The 22,674-nt window shown below is 43.8% G+C and overlaps 1 protein-coding gene across 1 annotated transcript in view; it reads right to left on the reverse strand.

Annotated features, from left to right (window-relative positions):
• Nucleotides 1-22,551, reverse strand: part of cmip (c-Maf inducing protein) — a 38,248-nt gene extending 15,697 nt beyond the window's left edge. The window contains exons 1-5 of the mRNA XM_068723406.1: nt 21,565-22,551; nt 5,892-6,017; nt 2,696-2,746; nt 1,912-2,073; nt 863-904 (exon numbers count right to left, since the gene is read on the reverse strand). Of these exons, the coding sequence (XP_068579507.1) occupies nt 863-904; nt 1,912-2,073; nt 2,696-2,746; nt 5,892-6,017; nt 21,565-21,900 (717 nt within the window). The 5' untranslated portion in view covers nt 21,901-22,551. The remainder of the gene's footprint in view (nt 1-862; nt 905-1,911; nt 2,074-2,695; nt 2,747-5,891; nt 6,018-21,564) is intronic.
• Nucleotides 22,552-22,674: the final 123 nt, after the last annotated feature.

Here is a 22,674-nt window from a genome sequence, read left to right on the forward strand (position 1 = left end):
ATGATACTGTTATGTTACCGCTATGATACTGTCATGTTACTGCCATGATACTGTCATGTTACCGCCATGATACTGTCATGTTACCGCCATGATACTGTTATGTGCCATGATACTGTCATGTTACCGCCATGATACTGTCATGTTACCGCCATGATACTGTTATGTTACCGCCATGACACTGTCATGTTACCGCTATGACACTGTCATGTTACCGCTATGATACTGTCATGTTACCGCCATGATACTGTCATGATACCGTCATGTTACCGCTATGATACTGTCATGTTACCGCCATGATACTGTCATGATACCGTCATGTTACAGCTATGATACTGTCATGTTACCGCTATGATACTGTCATGTTACCACCATGATACTGTCATGTTACTGCTATGACACTGTCATGTTACCGCCATGATACTGTCATGTTACCGTCATGATACTGTCATGTTACCGCCATGATACTGTTATGTTACCGCCATGATACTGTCATGTTACCGCCATGATACTGTCATGTTACCGTCATGACACTGTCATGTTACCGCTATGACACTGTCATGTTACCGCCATGATACTGTCATGTTACCGCCATGATACTGTCATGTTACCGCCATGATACTGTCATGTTACCGCCATGATACTGCTACCATGATGACACTAGCATGATACCGGCCTGATACTGCCATCTTACCGCCCTTATACAGCGCAAGCAACAATCAAACATAGACAAGTGTACAAGTGTAACACAAACAAATACATGAAGATATCTGTCCTCAGTTCAAAGATCAAACCAGAAGGACTCAAGCCTGTTAATTATTAACTTCAGGCTGACATTAAATATCAATTTATAGTGGAAACTCACCACAATGATGTTCTCGTGATCCTGAGTGCTGAGATTAGAGTTCTGTGGGGAAGACCAAGAGAAAAAACTGGAGTCAAATGTCCGCACAGCAATATAAAAAAAGGAGGGCTTATTTTTTTTTTAAACACTAGGACCAAGTTTAGGATTATTGTCATGTTTAGGTGGAGTTAGGTTAGGTTGCTGCTTCGTACTGCGTGGTCATGTGAACTGACACAGTGCCACGTCAACATAGTACCCAACCACATTGTCTGGAATGCTGTGTCTTAGAGGAGATGGCACCACATCAGACCAAACATAATCACAACATCATAACCAAAGTCTGAGAACGCAATTCAATTACATGAAAGATCAATTCACATCTCTTATTCTAAATTTACCAAGACTCTTTTAATGTATTCCTTTATACTGCAATACTGGCTCTAAAAACTTCACTCTCAGTAATGCAAAGCTTTTATAGGAAGCATATAATTTCAAATACTTCTTAGCAGTAGAGCCTGACGTTAGCTAATGGTCACATTGTCATAGAGCAGGCTGTGAACATTCATGGTCCCCAGAGAAGGATTCCTGAAAAGACTAGTTTTACATTTTGGGCTGTTTTGCCACGACTTAGATAAAACTCTGTATGATGAAGTTGAAGCTACCTCCGGCAGCAGGTTAGCTTAGCTAAAAGCTAACTTGCTGCTGGAGGTAGCTTAGCTAAAAGCTAACCAAAAAGACTGAAAACAACTAGCATTGTTAATTTGTGTAAAAACACAATGCTGTTGTTCTAAAGTTCTATTAGCCAGGAGCAGTTTTTACATTTCAGTTTCTTACACAAGTCTAGCTACCCCAAAACACAAATAAACACAGGCTTGTGTTACCTTTACACAAAGTGAAGCTAACTGTTGACTGGCTTTTGTTTCACAGATAGTGTATAATCCATAACATATTGGAGAAAGTGATGGTCTGTAGGTAAAATCTGAATAAACTGGTAACTATATCTGTTAAATAACTGCAGTGATGCATCCATGAATGTGTGTGTGTGTGTGTGTGTGTGTGTGTGTTTCTACCTCAGCCAGCAGGGTGGAGATGATGTGCAGAGGAGCCTGGTGGATGGACTCGTCCTGCAGCGGTGAGGTCAGAGCCATGTCCACTAGCGCCCTGATCTCCTTCAGCACCACGTCCCAGCGACTCGGGTTGTTCAGGACCTTGCGGTACTTGTAGATCTTTTTCTGCATGAAAAACACAACAGCCCCCGGTGACTACCGAGAAAAACATCTGGAACATCATCATCATCATCATCATCGTTTTCTGGAGCTGCTGCCTGCGTTGTTTTGTGACAGAAACATTTTTTCGAAAGTGTGAATTTTCTCCTCGTCGTTGGTCCGCTTCATGTGACCATTGCTCAAGGGCTTGGACATTTCTACCTAAAATGGTGGAGTGGAAGCACATAAACAGGAAATGCTTGTGAAGAGTCAGAGCTGCGTGGACCGATCATAATACCTGGGCACTGCTGTCTATATAACAGCTTTATGTTTGTCCTTGGGAGACAATGTTGAGTGTCGAAAGAATAAAGTAAAGCATAGGAAGTACGTGTGAGCTCTAGCTCTCTGAACTACTTCAGGCCTACTTCCTCATGCAGCTTTATTTGGCTCGGTGAGCTCAGCGCGACTCTGGTACTGACAGGTTTACAGGTCTGATCCTCATAAAGAGCTGCAATGTGGAGGGACTGACTGTGCTAAGATTTCTAAAACAACACAAACCTATTTGGGTTTTTCAACATAATCAATCAGCAATAAACTTCAATATGTGTGTTTTTAAAATAATAATAATGAAGACAAACAGTAACCTTACCTTCCACTGCAGGGAGTGAAACCACTGGTCCCTTAAGTAGCTGTTTGCAGCCTGTAGCAACACACACATAAACGATTTGTTAAATGTGATCTCAGGTAATAGGAAGCAAACCCACACACAAGGATTTCATGTCATTTGCTAGCAGCCACTCAGTCAACAACATCCTGAAAGTTACACGTTCACGTTTTAACAAAGGAAGCCAACATGAAATCTCACTTTTCAATCTCAGGACTAATCCATTTTGAAGATAGATTTACAGTTGCAGATGATTTCAGCAGGGTTTCTGAGCACCCTCCCTCTAACTACGATTGGTTAGTCAAAAACTCATTTCACTCTTAAACCAACCCACAGTGTCTGCTGTGAATGTTTAACATCAGGCATGAATAACTGTACTGCCTGCCAAAGAAAAGGTAAATTCAACAGGCGAGGTTCGGACTTTGACGGGAGACATTCTGAACATTAAAGCTGCTGATCAATATTTTATATTAACAATGGGTCGATGTGTAATGAAAAAGGTTGCACATAGTGATGAATAAATACAGAATAGCCAGTGAGGAGCCGCTAGCTGGTGAACATAGCTGAACATTTAGCGGCTAGAGAGTTGGTGGAGACCAAAAAAAAAAAAAGAGCTAAAAGCAGATTATTGTTTCACTGCATCAGTGCAAGCGAGCAAAACATAATTCATGAAGCACATTTCATTCCAGGCAGAAGCACAATGTGCTGCACGACATGTGAGCTCTATGTGGATAGTGTAAAGATAAAACGTGAGACACGAGTAAAACAGATAAGAATCAAATGTAATTAAATCAAATAATAATGGTCCCCATAAAACCTGAACTCATATCTATTTCTTTGTAACATGAAATACTCATACGTAACATAATAAGCCACAGTAGAAGTTGAGTTCCGGGATAAATAAACATCCTTGGTTATTATTTATTAACGGTTTAAAACTCTATTAAGGTGCTTGATAGATATATGGACTGTGTAGATGTGGTTTGACACATCTACACAGATGTGTAAAACCATCTGTTTGACACATAATTATTTCAATTATTTCACATTAATGTGAAATAATGTGGTTATTTCAACATTATTTCTCATGTGAAATAACCACAACTGTTCAAACAGGCGGCAGAAAATCCGCATGTAAAAGAAAAGAAAGGAGGCTGCATTCTTCCCGTCTGCTTCCAGCGCGTTTGACCTTTTTTTTACTACCTGTCCACTGTTTGTTACGTGTGCTAACACTGAGCTCAGACCAGTCTAGGTGCGGTTTGTATTCAGAGGGGGAAACTGAACACGGTGTAGTAGACTGATTAGAAGTACCAGTGTGTTCGGTGCAGGAGGTGGCCTATTGTTTTCAATAGCCTGTGTGCTACTGTGAATGAAGGAGTTAAACTGTGAGTCTTTTAATATTATTAATAGAGTAAAATGATGTCAGGATATACTGAAACTGAGTCCATTGTTGTCTGCTTAAAGCTCTTGATAACGAGCCTGTATTCCCCCATTAAAGAGAGAGATGAGTCAGCATAGTTTACATTTCCAGTTCCCTTGTCTCTAAGTCCATGTGTTTCTGGTTAGAAGTCTGAAATAAGGTCTGTGTTAACACAGGATGAAGAGTTATTAGTTGCTGTAGCCACTCACTATCTTAAGGTCCTCAGTTTCCCATGAGCTCTAAATATTTGTTCTAATGTTCCTTCTTCCAATGAGTGAAACAACACACCAGCTTTTCACCAGCTTTCAGGAACCCTGACTGATCTTGGACTCGTGGATGCAAACCGGCCGAGCTTTTCCCTCCAAAGCACGCAGTGAATGTGTCTGGCAGCGGTCCAAACAGCTGGCAGCAGGCATAAGCAAACACAACTGATGAGGTGGGTATACACTGTTGACCCCCACCCACCAATCACGGGCCGAGTAGCGTATCAGAGGTAATTGGGCTAATGGGTTACAGTACCCAATGTGCTCACTGAAGGGCTCTGGTTAAGGAGGGGATGGACTGAGAGCGGCTACGTGGTCCAGTACGGGTTCTGGTTCTGTCCATAACAATACAGCCACCGATCTATTGTGATTTGGTTTGAAGAAACATCAGATTGGTCATTGTGTAGAGGCAGACCTTTCATTAGTGCTGACGCAGCGCTCTGGAGACTACCACAAATATGCTCGTCCCTCCAGGACCAAAGTTCCCATTACACCCACAGCCTCAAACTCTCAGTCCGACCATCGATCACAGCACACTGACCCAGCACCAACCACACGGCGCTCTGCTTCGTTCCCAGACATTCAATCTGTTTATCCAGAAGTTCTTGTGAAACATGATCGTAGATACAAAGACTTTGCCAAAGAGTTTGATGAGACATCAGTGTGCTTTGCACAAACACAAATATTCCATCCGTTAGTAACCTTAAACGTGCATGAGGGGGTATGTTCATCATTCAAAAGTGTAAAGTGGAACATGTAGCCACCTGTTTGCACTGTCTGAACACAAGCTAACTGCTAACTGGTGAAGCATACGAGTCACAACAGGCTACTGTACATCGTCCCGATGAACCTGCTTACTATTCTGCTTAGTTGCTTTTCAAACATATTGTTAAAAAAAAAAAAAAAAAAATGACCTTAAATTTCAATTTAAAATATGCTTTAAAAAACGTTTTCTTTGAAATGGAAGTGGAGAAAAATAAATAATTAATAAATAACAGAAAAACAGAATAAAGACGTCTTTTTTTATTCTGTTTTTCGTGTTTATTAGAATACCCATTTGTTGACGAAAACAAGAAAAAAAAAAAAAAATTTCAAAGCCTTCAAAAAGACCCAAAAGGAAGGTATAATCAAAAACAGGAACTATCGAATCGATAAAAGAAGTTAGCAACACTAACAAAGTACGGTTTATGAGCATAATTCAGCTGATACTAAAAAGTATTTAATGTTCCCTTTCATGTCCGTAGAGGAATCAAACTGCATCACATGCATCCTTTAGTGTTGCACCAAACCGATTAGACAAATTCATTACCGAACACAAGCCGATATCTTGATGGTAGCCGTAGCTTTTGCAAACAAAATAAGCTATGCCTGCAAGGAACCAGCTGGTACAGTCACCCAGCCAACAGCAACGTCTCTCGTTTGATTCCAGCCTTTATATTCCAACCTGATGAAGAGCTGAGCTCCACCAGCTTCTCTTTAAGATGACGGCAGACGTTACCTGCAGCAGGACGGTGCCGCCGGGGAAGCTGAGCTGGACACAGTACTTGGGAGCGTTGTCCCATGAGAGGAGCTGCAGGTCCTCTATGGAGCTGTAGGACAGTGACGTCTCCATGTAACCGGTGGGCTGGAGACAGAGGAGAGACGGAAAGACAGAGGACGTTAGTCTGCCACCAGTCTAATATTTACACAACATACTGGATATTTAAACAGAGCCGGGGTGACAAAAACAAAAAAAAGGAGCATTTATTTTTACTGGCGGTCGGCCGGAAAGACAAAAAGAAACATATCGTGGGCTAACGTGCCCTGGGTAAACACCAGGCCAGCGCTGTTAGTGAGCACACAAAGTCCTCTTTATCAGCTGGGGGACATTTCATGGAGTGAATAGTCATTGAATGCTGAAACAAAGTGGAAAAGCAATTTAGCAAAGGCCATTAATCACACACACACACACACGGCGTAGAAAGACATTGTTCAGGTAGCTTCAAGTCGACACACACACACACACACACACACACACACACACACACACACACACACACACACACACACACACACACACAGAGAGTACGGTGTGATGGCAGATCCCAGTTGTGGGAGCTGGAAGCAGATGCAGCTGAGTAACAGGCCGCAACCTGTTTGCTCGTCTCAAAATGATTACAGAAACGCTGACAAATGACCGCAAGCTTCCGGACTCAGAGACTGAAGAGTGTTTAAAGAGAAAGTGTGTGTGTGTGTGTGTGTGGGAGGGGGAGGGGGAGGGGGGGGGCGCAGAATGAAAACCACAAGGAAACTGAGCCCGTGTATCTCCTCCCCCCCAGGAGAAGTCTGAAGAGAAGTGTTTAGTGCCACAGTCTGTAATAACACGTTTGTAGATGAATCACCAGCGTCGCTGACTGCATACGAGTCCCGCAGACGTCATCTGGAACCTGATGAGGCTACTTATCATCACGTCTTTTCTTTTTCATGGAATTTTTCTGTGAACATCAGACAATCACGCCCATGACGGTCGCTATGGAAACGACAACGCACGCGGCACGCCGCAGTCAGTAGCTCCATGAATTTCACTACATTTTTTCCGTCCTTATTTGAATTCATTTGTTTCTCTTTCCTGGAGCATTCATGATGGAATACACTCAACTTCTGAAAAGGTGGGGCAGACTTTGAGGCGATCGTCGCCCACCCAGTCGGACCTGCTGGACCCAAACACCACCATGCTGCCCCAGGGAAGAGAGCCGAGATGGAAACTAAGCTAACCCAGCTAAGACCTGAGGCTGCTCCACTACCCAGCATGCTCCTGGCTGTCTGATGTTCAGTCGCAGGAAAATAAGATACAAGATGGATGAAAGCAGCGGGAGGTCAGTGACTGTCGCCCACATCTTCACAGAGACCTGGATCCATCGTGGTCCAGAGAGCAGGACTCTGGTGGACCAGAGGAGGAGGACTCTGTGTTTACATCACGATGCTTGGTGCTCAAACACAGTCAGAGTTGATGGACAATGTTTTCCTCATGTTGAGTTTTTAATGTGAAGATGTCGGCCATATTATCTGATCAGAGAATTGTTTCTGTTGCTGCTGTTTACATTCCTTATGATGAAAATGAAAAAGATACTCTACAGAAATGTAAAACTGGTTTGATTTTGTTTGTTGTGCGTTTGTTGTGTTACGACTGAATTTTGTTCCCTGCGTTGCATGATGTCGGTAAAAGACCCTTGAATCACTTCACACAGCGACTGGCCAGGTGTGCAGAGGTGAGAGCAGGTACGACTTTAACTTTTTACGGTGTGCTCTTTTATCCCCATTGGTAGAATTCAAAAGGGCCTCATGCAGGAAGTGACATAAGACCAGATGAATGAGAGTTGCTGTGTCAGGACTGGAAACACTTCTGATTGATGAATGTTAATCTGAAGTGGACATTGAGGACATCGGTATGTGCTGATTCCAGCAGTGTGTGTATCATGTGTGTGTGTGTGTGTTCTGTGGTGGCTCTCAACAAGGAGGCCAATATTCACCAATATTCAAAATGATGAAATTTGACCATTTTCCCCCCAAAAATGGAATAATGATGCATGATTAAGAAAATAAAGACTGATGACATCAATATTACTCATGGTTATGATGATTTATACTGAATCTGAACAAATTGTCTCATTGCAACCTTCTTCTTCTTCTCTCAGACAGATCAGCAGCTGCTCAACACGAACACATTGGAGTGGTGACATCGACGCAGCAGCAAACGCCTGCTTCTGTTCTCTGCTGTCCTTCTGCAGCAGAGTCCAACAGACAGGTGGTTGTCTTTATTTGCCCCCCCCCCCCCCCCCCTTGACCGACCAACAAACGCGCTATTCCTTTATTTACACCTCCCTCCGCGGCTGACAGAGCGAGCTGACTCCTCTGTCTCAGCTCCTACACACACACACACAACAGGGTTTTCATTACAGACCACGTCTAGGGCAAATATTGGTTCTGGGCGAGATGTCTCATTTCCTTGAAAGAGCAAACGCCAGTCTGTCTGTCTGTCTGTCTGTGTCTGTCTCTCTGTGTCTGTCTCTCTGTATCTGCCTGCCTGTCTCTCTGTCTCTCTGTGTCTCTGTGTCTCTGTCTGTCTAATAGTGTTTTACATGCAGTATGGAGTCGGACGCACACAACCACAAAATAAAGAGCAGAATATGAAGCGGTGCACTGGAGGAGGAGATAAATGGTGATTTTGAAAAGGCAGAGCAGAACGGAGACAAACAGAAGGGACTTCAATTTTCTGATAACCAGCCGAGGTTACCATAGATACTACATCCTGCACAAGAGCACGCGGTGATTGCCTGCCTCCCTCTACCTCCCTCTCTCTCTCTCTCTCTCTCTCTGACTCTGTCTTCCTTTCTTTCTACTCGACTGTTTTCCTGCCCTCTCATTTTCTCCCTTTTCTCATCCTGCCTCTTTCTGTTCTGCTTTTCATCGTGGAGGAGAGAGTTGGAGGGGGCTACAAGCTCCTCTTGTCTCCTCTCCTCACCGCTGTGTTACCATAGAAACAAGGGGATGGAGATGTACGTTGTGTTGTTGTTTGTTTGTTTGTTGGTTTGTTTGTTTGTTTCCAGGGAAAAGCAGACAAGGAGCATGACCCTGTGCGCCATATTAACAGAGATGCCGAGCGTTCATCACCACAATGTCAACCGTAGCAGACGAGAGGTTTCAGGGTTCCACCCTTCAGCTGACACCAAAACACATTGTAGAGAATTAGAGGATGCAAGAATGTTACTACTCTAAAACAATCTCGCATACAATGCCTATGTAGCAGTACTGTAGTCGTTTGAATAGTGCTGAACGCAATGTTGGAAAGACTAGTGATATTACCTATTTTTATAGTCAATAAATACCATAATAAGACCAAAACCAACAATGAATGTATCTAATAAGTATCTCTTCCTCCTCTGAGCCATAGAGCTCCATTAAAAACACACCCATGAGTCCTCACTGTTGCTCCTTCATCACCATGAACACACTCACACTGTAGTTTAGTTTGACTCAATACCTCACACACCGTCCTGCTGCCACAAACACTTACTACACTAATGTGTATTAATCCACCAATGAAAATAGTCCCAGACTTTTTGAGAAAAGTAATGAGCCTTTGTTTGCGACAGCGTTGTCCCAGAGTGGGTTTAACAGACTTTTTTCAATGCCGTCAACTTTCAGGCGTGGTGTGACATTGGGAAACCAGACTAAACGCTGAGTCACTGATAAGCTACCCGATCGGCTCCCTCGTGTGCTGTGTTCACCGAGCACTGTGGGGCAGCGACAAACATACCAACTGTGCCTTCCTCAAAGCAGGAAACGCATCGAGAGCCGGAGAGAGAAGAAAGATAAACTGAGGAGGAGGAGGAGGAGGAGGAGGGGGAGGAGGGGGAACAGCTGACTGCACCAGTCTGAGCTGCAGCTTTGAAGGAGACACCGATCAGGTGTTCAGTACTGGAAAGGTCAAGCAGCCATTTAAAAAGGTCAGTCCACGACACACCTGGAACAACAGAAGTAGTGCTGGCAATGCTGTGGAATCAGGTCTATTATTTCTGTCCTTCCATCCTTTTTTTCCTCCTCTACTCCCTCTTTCCTTTCTTCCCTCTTCATCTTTTACTAATTTCTCCTCCTTTGATTTCCCTCCTTTCCTCTGTCCCTCCCTTTTCCTTATCTCATTCCCTTCTCTCTTAACTTCTTCTTGTTATTATTGTGTCCTCATTTTCTTTTACTCCCTTTCTCTCCTCATCCCTCTCTCCACTCTGTCCTCTTCGATCCTTTTCTTTAGTCATCTTCTGCTTTCCTTCCCCTTCATCTATCTTCCCACCCTCCTTTGCTCCCTTTATTCCTTCCTTTTCCCGTTTACTCATTTTCTTTTACTTCACTTTTCCTTTATTTTAATGCCCTCTGGTCCATCCATCCATCCATCTTCTCCCACTTATCATCAAGGTGGCAGCAGGCCAAGCAGGCTGACCCAGACTTCCCTCTCCTCCGCAACACTTTCCAGCTCATTCTGGGGGATCCCGAGGCGTTCCCAGGCCAGCTGGGAGATATAATCCCTCCAGGGTGTTCTGGGTCTTGCCCGGGGTCTCCTACCAGTTGGGCGTGCCCAGAAAACCTCCAGTGGGAGGCGCCCAGGAGGCATCCTGATTAGATGCCCGAACCACCTCAGCTGACTGACTGACAGCTTTCAGTAGCGGCTCAACTCCAAGTTCCCTCCTGATGTCCGAGCGCCTTACCCTATCTCTAAGGCTGAGCCCGGCCTTCCTACGGAGCTTCAAAATGACCCTGATGTATAGCAGCCCACAGTCTTCAGCCACCTCCCCCGGACCAGGGAAACCGGGGGGAGGCCAGACCCAGGAGGGGAGCTCGCCGGCGAGCATCTGGGTCGGGTGCAATCCGGGCCGATCGTCGGCAGCATAGACTAGCCCTCTGGTCCACCTTTTCCTTATCTGAACCACAAGTCCAAATGTGTCCTTCTTCCCATCCTTTAGCACTTGTAGTGCTTTTAGCCTACCACTGTTTTCCTCTCATCTTCTTCTTTTACTCAATAATAGCGCGTGGCATCGCAGCGTGAGCTCTGATGTACGGAGGCGGTTATACTCGATGTGTTCGCTGCTTTATTCTCTGAAACACCAGAGGGCGTCCAAACTAAATGAACTGAAATAATAAAAATGATTAATCATATTCTAAAAAACTAAAACAGCAGAGTCACAGAACACAACATGAGCACCTGTGTAACAAAGAAGTATGTCACAAAACCGACATTGTGGACACTCTGGTCCACATGGAACCTCTTCTGCGTCCCATAGACGGACAACAACAACAAGCCTCCTGTTGAAGGCACACAGCGAGTGGACACGAGGGCATTTGAGTTCACATTTCCTCTTGTTCCCATCATCAAGCAAACAATATCAATTCACTTCCTGTGTCCCCTCGGTTTCAGATTCACCAATAATCACACAACAGTAGTTCCCATTCAGCAGTGGCCCAGATTTGAAGGGTGCCCGAGGTGATATGGTAGCTCTGTTTGTTCAGAGACCCTCGGGTCGATCTCGCCCCAGCATCAGCACGTCACACACTCCGTTTAGGGACAAGTCAAGCTGCTGGACTCGTGCGTGACATCACCGGGCGTTAAAAGAGTCACTTCCCCGAACGATAAGCCGCTCCACTTCTCCATTTGCTAAGGAACGACCAAATTGCTGCTCGTAAACTTGGACGACAACACAGCGTTGATCTGTTGATCGCTGTGTCTCAGGGGACAAGGACAGAGGACACTCTGTTGCGGTAGCTGTTTGGAGACTCTGCTCTGTGGTTTTGGCTTTGCTACTTTCTGTGAAGACACAGTTCCAAGTTTTCAAGGCCAAAATTAATTACGGCTCCAAAAAAAAATCACGATCACATCTGTTATCAAGACATAAGGCTGAATGTCACACGACAAGAAAAAACTATGCAGCAATACAGCATAGTGAGAAAGCAGTTGGTTAAACAATTGTTCTGCAATTGGAACTTTTCAAGTTCAAACTTTCTGGTTTTTACTTTTATAAAATGTAGACTTTTAGAAGTAAAAAAGGGGAACATTTGAATGTAGGGGGCTCAAATTCAACACAACGTATTTAGCAAAATAAAAGAAGGAAATGCATGCAACAAATTCATTAGATCCCAATGATACACATACAAAAGAGATAATATGCGGAGATAATATGCTATTAGCATGTGCTAAACATACAACAACTGCGGCAACTAACCACAAATCAACAGTAACTACCAAAACAGCAACCGCTACAACAGCAATCAAACAAAAAAACACGTCAGCAACAAAAAGAACGAGAGCAGCCTCAGCTCCACCACTTACACAGCAATGCTGGAAAAAGGAAGTAGCTCCACACTAAGATCCAAACATAACGCTAACCCAAACCAAACTATGAATCAGATTGTGGAGGACCCTGCGAGTGTAGTTGTGATTATCAAGGGAGGTTACAGTGGGAACGGCTGTTTATTCCCCGTAGCGGGTCAACGTTCAGTAGTGTGACGCATGGCAGACGAGCTGAGTATACAACTATATGTACAATCACAGACACACAGTAGATAATGCAACAACAACAGTTGCACAAATACAAGGAGAGCTCTCACTACCAGACGGAGAGAAGTCATCACACCGAGATATTAAAGTGCAGATACCAAGGAGTAACTCCGAAAGTGTTTTGCATTGGTCCACATCGTGCACGTCATTTCATTCATGCACACTGATAGCATGACAACTCAGCCCGAGATAGAGTGGAGTTAAGGGACTCTATCACCTTTGCACTCCTTCTTCACATTTTAAAATACTGAAAGAAAGGGAACCGATGAATACTTTCACGTCAGCTTTAGAGCGTGGCTCACAAAGAGAAAGAGAAACGATAAGTAGGGGCTTTTTCATTTTTATTTAAATTCGACCAGTGTGACATTTAAAGGTTGGCCACCGTTTCACATCTTACGGATGAATGAGCTTGAGACGTCATGTCAAGAAGAACAATGCATCTTTTTCTCTTTTTCAACAGCAGACCAACTGATCAAAACATACGTTACAATTTCCAAAGAGAAAATTGACAACTGTTTTGGACGATACAAATTAAAGGCACTCTGAACACATTTGAAGCCATGCAGACGGTATAACTTTGATAAAGTATATAGCAGGCCTTTATATTAGAGACCGTTAAGCCTTTTTTCCCCAATGTTCCATGTTTTAATACATCTTTGAATATTTTCTTACCGTTCTGAGAAACATAATGGCTTGCAATGTCTCTTGACTTTATATGTCTTCTGGTTATCCACTTTATCGCAGTGATTCTCAACTGGTGGGTTGCGACCCAAAAGTGGGTCGCTGGCCTTTGCTTGACTAAAAAAAAATAAAAAAATCCTGTGCTTTTATTTTGAAGGGGATTTTTAATGCAGCGGAGTTATACACACTCCTTAACAGTATTTGGCGTTAATGCATTGTAATGCTAATAGACAGTGATGGTGGGTGTGTGAATGGCGTTAGCAGCTGTAATTACTATATGAAAGCAGCGCAGAGCTAAACAATGGGGCACGTTAGCATAGCTTAGCATAGCTTACTGGGGGAAATAGCTAGCCTGGCTCTGTTTGAAGGTCTCTAAAGATCTCTAACTGATACGATCTGGGTGTTTCGAAATAAAACAAGTTGTGGCTTTACAGGGAGTCATATGCCGGACTATTTCTTGGCGGGTTGCAGTGACATCCTCTTTCCGGCAAAGAAATAGTTTCAGCAACATAACTCCACAAAACCACAACGTGTCTTTTTTTTTTTTTTTTTTTTACAGATTAAAAAACAAGATAAAACGTTATCATGAAAGAGATTTAAAAGTTTTTGTTGGTGTTCGTTTTATTTATTTGGACTGAATCAGGCGAGCCGTTTCCCAGTTGATTGGTTATAGGTTCAAACTAAATGGACCAGAGTTAACAAGCAGCCATCACAAAGAAGTAGACATAGATTATCTGATTGCATACTCAACATAAAATGCAAAGATGTGCCAGTATCAAATGAACATTTCATTTGCTTTCATTTGATAGCACAGTGTGTGCTATCTTGCTGTGCATAAATGACCAAATCATGCAAACTAGTGGGCATAGTGCAACCACGTTTCATAGCACTCAGCTGTAGAAGGGTGGTGAGTGTGTGTGTGTGTGTGTGTGTGTGTGTGTGTGTGTGTGTGTGTGTGTGTGTGTGTGTGTGTGTGTGTGTGTGTGTGTGTGTGTGTGAGTGTGTGTGTGAGACTGCCCACTGCCCTGCCTGAATATGGCTTTTTTTAAACATGGTTAAAAACAACCAGACTAAAAACAGTCACAAATAGAGAATAACCGCTGAGTCTTTTTCCCTCCAGTCTCTTGTTTGGTTTCTCCGTTTTCCTTCATGTTATCCATCACATTGCAGACACACACACACACACACACACACACACACACACACACACACACACACACACACAGGGCAGAACGAGGGGAACCATTCCAATTCCAATCTATTGTAAATATCATAAATCAATATGGCGGGGAGAGCGCCATCGTTCCCGACTATGACTCAAATCTTTGCCAAATGGCTGCATTGTTCAAACAAAACTGGGAGTATCCAGTATTTGAATATGAGCATGTACTGCAGCCCGTCCTGGAGGCCTGCCCAGAGCCTCTCAGAGCTGTGTGTGTGTGTGTGTGTGTGTGTGTGTGTGTGTGACCTCATAGGTTGAAGTCGCTGCACGTTGTTTCTCTTCCCTTTATTCTGCATTAAAACAATACTTTTGCTGATGGCTGAGATTAGGATGAGTGCCATTCTTGGAAGAGAACACGGTTGTGTTATTCTACCACAGTTGTATGAACTTTATATCCTCTTTTTATAGAAGTGAGAGCTATGACAGCTGGGCTGTGGCACTACAGAAAGCACAGGTTCTAGCAGCAGGCTATCGTTAGCACTGAGTGAGACGATGTCAACTGAAAAAGAAATGAACATATTCGGACTCCTAAAAACGAAAAGTTAAAATGAGCAATTAAACGCACCGTTGGTCAATTCAATACACTGTGGGCAGAATGAACAAAACCAAAGACAGTATTGATTGAGTTTTATTTAGTTTGTGTCGATGATCAGAGAGGTGTGTTAACGAAGTCTGGGGCTTTAAGGAGAGCATATTAATTCTATGTTTTGTACGTTATTAAATTATAATAATTGTCCAAGTCCCAGTTGATTTCATTTTTTTATATAACCCCTTTGTTTGTTGTGTTTTTGTGTATATTTTTATGGGGATATTTGTGTATTTACGTGAAGATTGAAATGTGTCCCATATTACTACCTAACACACACACACACACACACACACACACACACACACACACACACACACACACACACACACACAGCTTTTGTCCCCTTTGTTTTTATCCTCGTCTTACTTTATGTAATTTCTTGGGTTGTATATGTTGTATGTGTTGTATATGTGGTATGTGTTGTATATGTGGTATGTGTTGTATATGTGGTATATGTTTTGTGTTGTATATGTTGTACATGTTGCATGTGTTGTATATGTGGTATGTGTTGTATATGTGGTATGTGTTGTATATGTGGTGTATGTTTTGTGTTGTATATGTTGTACATGTTGCATGTGTTGTATATGTGGTATGTGTTGTATATGTGGTATATGTTTTGTGTTGTATATGTTGTACATGTTGCATGTGTTGTATATGTGGTATGTGTTGTATATGTGGTATATGTTGTATGTTGTATATATTGTATGTGTTGTATATGCTGTGTGTTGTATATGTGGTATATGCTGTGTGTTGTATATGTTGTATATGTTGTGTGTTGTATATGTTCTGCACTTGTTTTGTACTTTTTCACAAATAAAAAAATACATTTTTCACTCAGCACCCCACTGAAAAAGGAGTGAAAATGAGTGTGTCCACCTGGATGTCATATTTCCATCACTGATGATAAATAGCTGTCACTACGCGAGTCACTTGTCCTCAGAATGGATGCTGATTGTGATCTTTCCCACTGAGCACAGATGTTAGTGGCTGTGAGTATGAAAGTGGTTTAACATACAGAACAGTTTCTAGCTTTGCATCATGATCAGTGGGCTAAGTATGATCATCACTTTCTCTGATCTGCAATCAGTTTTACCTGCTTTTAGTTCAAACCTCAGTCACACAGTGGAGTGGACGAGAACTTTCCCGTGAGAATAAAAAAGGTCCTTTTGGTTGTTCTCATACGTTGATCCCTCCTCACGGTTCAGCACACATGTGAACCGCGGATTAGTAACACAGTTTAACTAAACCATTATAACACCAACCATAACCCTATCATTATGTGTTCACATGTAATCTTGTTGATTGAAGGAGATGTTTCCACAGCAACATAAATAGATGAATTATGAGCTGTTTACACTAGCTCTAAACAGATTATAATACATAACTTAACTACTAACGACAAGATTTGTTTTTAATCAATGAAAATACAATCTTATATTTACAATATAAGATTTATATTTACAAATTTATCATTTCAATTGTGTGTTTTTATGAAAAAAAGTAAAAAAAAAAAAAAAAGGATAACATGTAGAATATTTGATGGTTTACTTCAGAGCGGTTCAAATTATTTTTGGGATGGAGACAATAGTGTGGAGCCTTGTAGAGCAGCTGCTATAATCTGATCCCTTTTTTCTTTTGTGCTGATCTGATCCGTGATCTGAGATCTGATCCGTGATCTGTGATCTGATCCTGATCCGTGATCTGATATCCGATCCGTGATCTGATCCGTGATCTCATCCTGATCTGTGATCTGATCCGTGATCTGAACTGAGTATTATGATCAGCTGCACCACAGTGCAGTGTGGGAGGTGAGAAGGTTAAAACTTTCTCACCTCCCACACTTCATGCCACACATACAACTTCAAAAGGCAAGACCAGTACGCTTATCAAATACATAATTAAGAAATGTCTCTTTTTAAGATCATTCTACTGCCAAATAACATGTACGGTATTTGACTATTCTTTGCAAATCAAACACCACAAAGATCTTTGGTGAAAGCAAAAGTGACACGGAGGATCACAGCGACCCGCTCTAGAAAGAGAGCCACTGTTAAAATAGACTCCTTACATAATCATTAGACGGCGCAGACGTGACCAGAAGACACTCGATCCTCCCTCATTGATTTCTAAACGGGCTCCCGCCTCTCACCTCGCTACCTACAGCGAGCCCCTCACGCTCGCAGCGCCACCAGATTCCTTTCATCTGGGGCCTTTAGTGCGCGGGGCGCAGCACAGGAAGTGCTTTCTTCTTACGCAAATGCGACGCGAGTTAGGTTTGACTACAGTCGGGTCTGTCAGAGGAGAGATGTCGAGTCCTCCTTTAAAACTACAACTACATTTGATACTGACGCAATGTCATTTTCTACTCGTGTTGGAAAAATGTCCGTCGCCCGAAGTGAAACGGGATTGGTGAGCTTTTTGTTACTGAAACAAACGGAAGCCTCTCGGTGGACCACGCTCACTTTCACAGAGCTCCTCTTTCACAACGGTCTGAATTGTCCTCCGTGCGCGGGGATCTTGTTGGAGACGCAGAGTCAACACTCTTTGCCTCCTTCTTGGAAGCAAAATTGTTCAGCATTGTTCACCGGCCCACATTAACCTCTCCGTTAGAAGAAAAAAAAAAAAAGAGAGCACAACGTCGCCGTTCAGGAAATGCACATTCACACTTCGCCTCCAGAACAAAAACCCTCTTCCTCATATTTCAGCCTTCACAGAGCGGAGACCGTGGTTCACTAGAGCACAGCTTATGATAGATGACACCATTTTGAGTGATGTTCACACTCCCGACTGTGTAAACCGCATATGTAGAGCTTAAGGCATTCGAGTGATGACTTCAAAGCAACAGGTTAGCTTACAGAGCAGCAACATTTCCGTTAGCCGTGGTTCAGTTTTACAGGCTGGCGCATGACAGCCGTCACTGACTGACGGCAAAAGGACCAACCAGGAGAAGAGGTCTTTGAAGTGCTCCTCATGCTCGCAGTAGTTTGAGTAAACTCAGGTCTAACAGAGCTTCTCCTGAACCACACTTCAGATTCGGTCAAACAAGATCAAGAGATCTCCAAGATCAAGAACCAGCGCTCTTAAATTACATAAGGCCTCATTTGCACATCTAAACATAACATTTCAGAAAACTTGTAATAAAAAAATAATAATAATCTTAATGGCAGTAATCTACTGGTGAGGTTTCCTGGTGATATCCTTTAGTTTTTGCCTAAAACTTTGCCTAATATGTCAACAAAATGAAATAAGAATTTTGAACCTTATGGAATGTTTAGATTTATGTTCTTGAAATGTATGAAAATTAGAACATACTTAAAATGATCATTCCTAATTTGCATACTCAATGATCAATGTTCAGAAAACTAAAAATAATTCTCTTTATTCAAGTAGTCAACTGGGGAAGTTTCATGATATTGTACATTAGTTCAGAAGTTTCAACCTAACTATCTAAGCTATTAGTACTATAGTACTACACTGAACTTGAGAAGTGTTTCTACTACTCATTACATTACATTACAGTCATTTATCCAAAGCGACTTATCTATCTCTACACCGTAGGCACAGCAATTTTTGGGGTTGAGTGTCTTGCTCAAGGACACATTGACATGAGACTAGTGGAGCAGGAGCCTTGAGGAGATTGAACCGCCAACCCTCTGATTGAAAGGTTGCCCTGCTCTCCACTGAGCCACGGTCACCTTGTACTCCATCTTGTATGTCATGGTGGGATATGAATACTGAGAAAGAGCTCTCAATATAATGCCATACAGAACAACAAAACACCACTAATAACTACAACTTCAATGATTAATACTCTACTGTACTGAACAGTACCGCAGACCGGATGGTTGGACTCCATTAGAACATAAAGGTTGTACCAAACTAAGTGCTCACTGAATGTATTGAGCTTCTAGTCCTACTGATAGAACACAAAAGGTGAATAGACTTCCACTCTCTCGTAGCCCTTTCAGGTTTGTGTTGGAGTAAATAGATGAACTGGATATTTAGCGTCAACAACAGGAAGTCCTGGCAGACGTGGCAATGCAACAATACCAGCATTATGGGCCAAAAACACAAGACACTTTCCATGAATGGGGACTGGAGAGACGTAGGAGTCCTGCTCACAGAGAGGTGACTTCCTGCTGTTGACTTGTCCAAAGTTCAACAGCAACCACAATACAGCTCACTGCACACCACTTCAAGTACAACGATCCGTACATCCTGCACGACCGCTACTGCACACGTGCGAAAGAGTGTGTAGATCAACGCTCTCTCGTTGCACCCCATTTCATCCGGCTGCATTGTGAACAACAAATCAGCCGGAGGAGAGCTAATTATTCATGCTAGCCGTTAGCAGCCGATGGGCTAAAGAACAGAGCTAACGGCTAACGTGAGGAGGTTGCGTTGAGTTAAATATGATGCGTTCAGGCTCTATTCAGTGAAACGACTATTGGGCAAAGGTTAAATCATAACGTTATCATGTTGTGTTCGCACGTGATCTTTTTGACAAAGTGTGACAAAGTGAAAGGGGTCTCTCAAAAAGGTTGAACTCACGGAAGAACGAATCGCCTGAATCTGCAGCTCCTTTAAGGAGCTTCATGGCGAGCTCATTGTTTAGCTGTCCGGCTCACAATGTTGCTGCTGTAAACCCCCCCCCCCCTCCCAAAAAAAAAAAAAAAAAAACAGAGCACACCAAACCTGCTCAGCAGCACACACAGGCAGACAGTCAGAGAGCAGCTGGTGAACGCAGTGGAGCATTTAGCAGCTGAAGAGACACATACTTCTCCCAGGAGCAGAGCTAAAAAGACTCTTGACACACTCCAAATGCCCCACGAATGTGTTAATAAGCAACCGTTTGTTGTGTTGACATCATCCTGTTTGATTTACGGTTAATATAGTTCTTAATTTGATCATATAGCCTAAAGATTTAACACATATAGAAACATATAAACACTATTATTTAACCTCCTCCCGTCGCAGTCATTTTTGTTTTGTTTTATGTGGAACCTTTTCTTCTTCATTTCAGTGACATTAGACCCTTGGGTGACTCAGCATTAACAGCACTCCCTATTTGTCTCCTTAGCCCCTTAATTCTGCTGCTGACGCTGCTAAAAATGACAAGACTTTCCATTCTGGATCTCTGAAAGCAGGACGCGAGTAAAGGACACGTGGGGCCTGACACGTCGGTGTTATTTATGATCATTTACAATCTCTCACGGGGCAGAAAAGTCAGAGAAATTAAGGACCAGAATGAATGAAAAGATTCTTTTAGAGGTCCAGCGATTCATAATCAAAAAATCATGGATTCATATCATCACGTTACACCCACATGTAATAGACACGTAAACAGTGGGGATTTCGATGTTAAGAAAAACGTTATCGAATGCATTTCCCCATAAAAAAAAAGGCCCATATGATTTTAAACGATGAATTCAGCTGAACCATTGAGATCTCCAGCAGGTCCACCAGGTTCTGGGTTTACCCTCCGCCGCATCCACAAGTCTTCCCTGCTATAATAACAGTCTCCAACACATTGCACGCTGCAGTGAGCCAGTCAGCACACTCCTCTAGCTCGGCGCGATAGGCAGACATCCAAAAATACCTCGGACAAGGTGTGTTGATAAAACACTGAGCCTGGCTTTGTGTGAAATGTCAGAGGTGTTGATAAAAAAAAACACAGAGGAGGAAATAAAGGTTAACCTGCTGATTTACTAACAATTACAATTGATCTAATGAGCACAGACGCGACTTATTCTGTGCTTAATGGTGACGCTCCACGTATGTAATTAATAACATCGTTATATGGATATGACATACATTCTGATTGTGTTTTGTTTTTTTCCAGACACAAACATGCTGCAGGGCTCCTTCACACTTCCTGATGCAGGATTCACACATGGACCCAAACTGTTGCCCTGGCAACAGCACAGCCCATCTATTTCTGGCCGTTTGGATGTCCCGCTTTCCTATCTATGCATCCGCCGCTGCTTTAAAATATCCATGCGCGATAATATTTAGGATGAAATGAGGAAGCGTCCTCCGTGTGTTCCCACCGCTAAAGCCCGACACACACACACACACACACACACACACACACACCTGGCCCTCAGACCCCCTGTTGTGGGATTCTGTTTCCAGGGACTGATCAGAGACGACCTTTGTGGTTCAATAATTCAGATGAAGAGTTCCAAACGATGACCATCACGTGACACGTGACACAGACACACAGGACCCAGTGCGTCCACCTGCACCCCAGCGGGGGAGCCGGATCACGGGTGTACGGTGTTGTACATGGACGTGATGTGAGGGGGGGGGGGTATTATCAGTAGACCACAACGGGCCGACTAAACAGTGACACACTGCCTTCTTGTAAACTGCGTCAACAGCCTGCGCGTCATCTCGGTCTGCGTCCAGACAAGAAAAGACAAACAGCGAAGTTGCCTGTGGAATGTGAAACACTGCATATTACATGATGTCTCTGTGTCTCTGTGTCTCTCTCGCTCTCTCTCTCACACACACACACACACACACACACACACACACACACACACACACACACACACACACACACACACAGAGGAGGCTGGAAGGCGACTCACGGTGGCCGAGGTCAGGCTGCTGTCCGTGAGCGTGAGGTGGTGCGGCTCCCACCTCCGCAGGAACTTGGAGGTGAGGATCTTGCTGAGGAAGGTGCGGGGGTGCTTGACCACGCACACCTGGATGTCCCCCTCGTGCAGCAGCTTGTAGCGCATCCCGCCGCTGCTGCAGTGGTGCAGGGACCTCTTGCACGGCCCCGCGCTCAGCTTGGTGTTGTTGTTCCCCTCCGACATCTCCCCCAGCAGAGGCTTGTTCTCCTCGCACTGATAGAACTGGTTGTTGTGCAGGTCGTTGGCCCCGCCGCCGCCGCCGCCACCGCCGCCGCTGTTGAAATCCATCGCTCGGTAATCCAGCAGCTTTATTGTTTTCCAAATGGGACTCTTGGGGACGCGTTCGAACCGACACGAGGATCCTACATGTACATAAAGGAACAGAAGCGGATGAGGTCGTTGGGATCGAGCTGGGGGGGGGGGGGCTCCCTGCCTACCAGCCGCTGCCACACGACCTGACTCACTGAGGACGGGGCCGAGCCTGGCGCAGAAACACCGCGATCAGTGTTTCACCAAAGCGTATCCGAGTCTTTTATGACACACGGCAAATCATCCACCATTTTCCTCCCCGCACAATGCCCCATAAACTGTCTCCGCGGTGCGCGTCTCGCCTCCACCTCCCCCCCCCCACCACCAGCACCAGCAGCAGAGAGCTATTCAGTATGTTGGGACCATGGCCTTATCCGTTCCGTCCGTCCCCGGTGACCCAACCGAATAATCCACAGCGAGGAAAACGCGACGGGAAGAGAAGCAGAACGCGGACGGAGTATCCGATGGCGGCAGCGCTAGGCTCCTCCGCGGGGGCTCGTGTTCTTAAAGACTTCCTTTTTTTATTCAGTCTTCTCCCCTCTCTCTCTCTCTCTCTCTCTCTCTCTCTCTCTCTCTCTCTCTCTCTCTCTCTCTCTCTCTCTCTCTCTCTCTCTCTCTCTCTCTCTCTCTCTCTCTCTCTCTCTCTCTCTCTCTCTCTCTCTCTCTCTCTCTCTCTCTCTCTCTCTCTCTCTCTCTCTCTCTCTCTCTCTCTCTCTCTCTCGGTTTAACAAGGAGCCAGCACTCTCCGGCAGC

The sequence above is a fragment of the Cebidichthys violaceus genome, unplaced genomic scaffold (assembly GCF_023349555.1).
Source record: "Cebidichthys violaceus isolate CVI_PGR_0920_01 unplaced genomic scaffold, fCebVio1.0.p SCAF_3, whole genome shotgun sequence".
Classification (NCBI taxonomy): Eukaryota; Metazoa; Chordata; class Actinopteri; order Perciformes; family Stichaeidae; genus Cebidichthys; species Cebidichthys violaceus.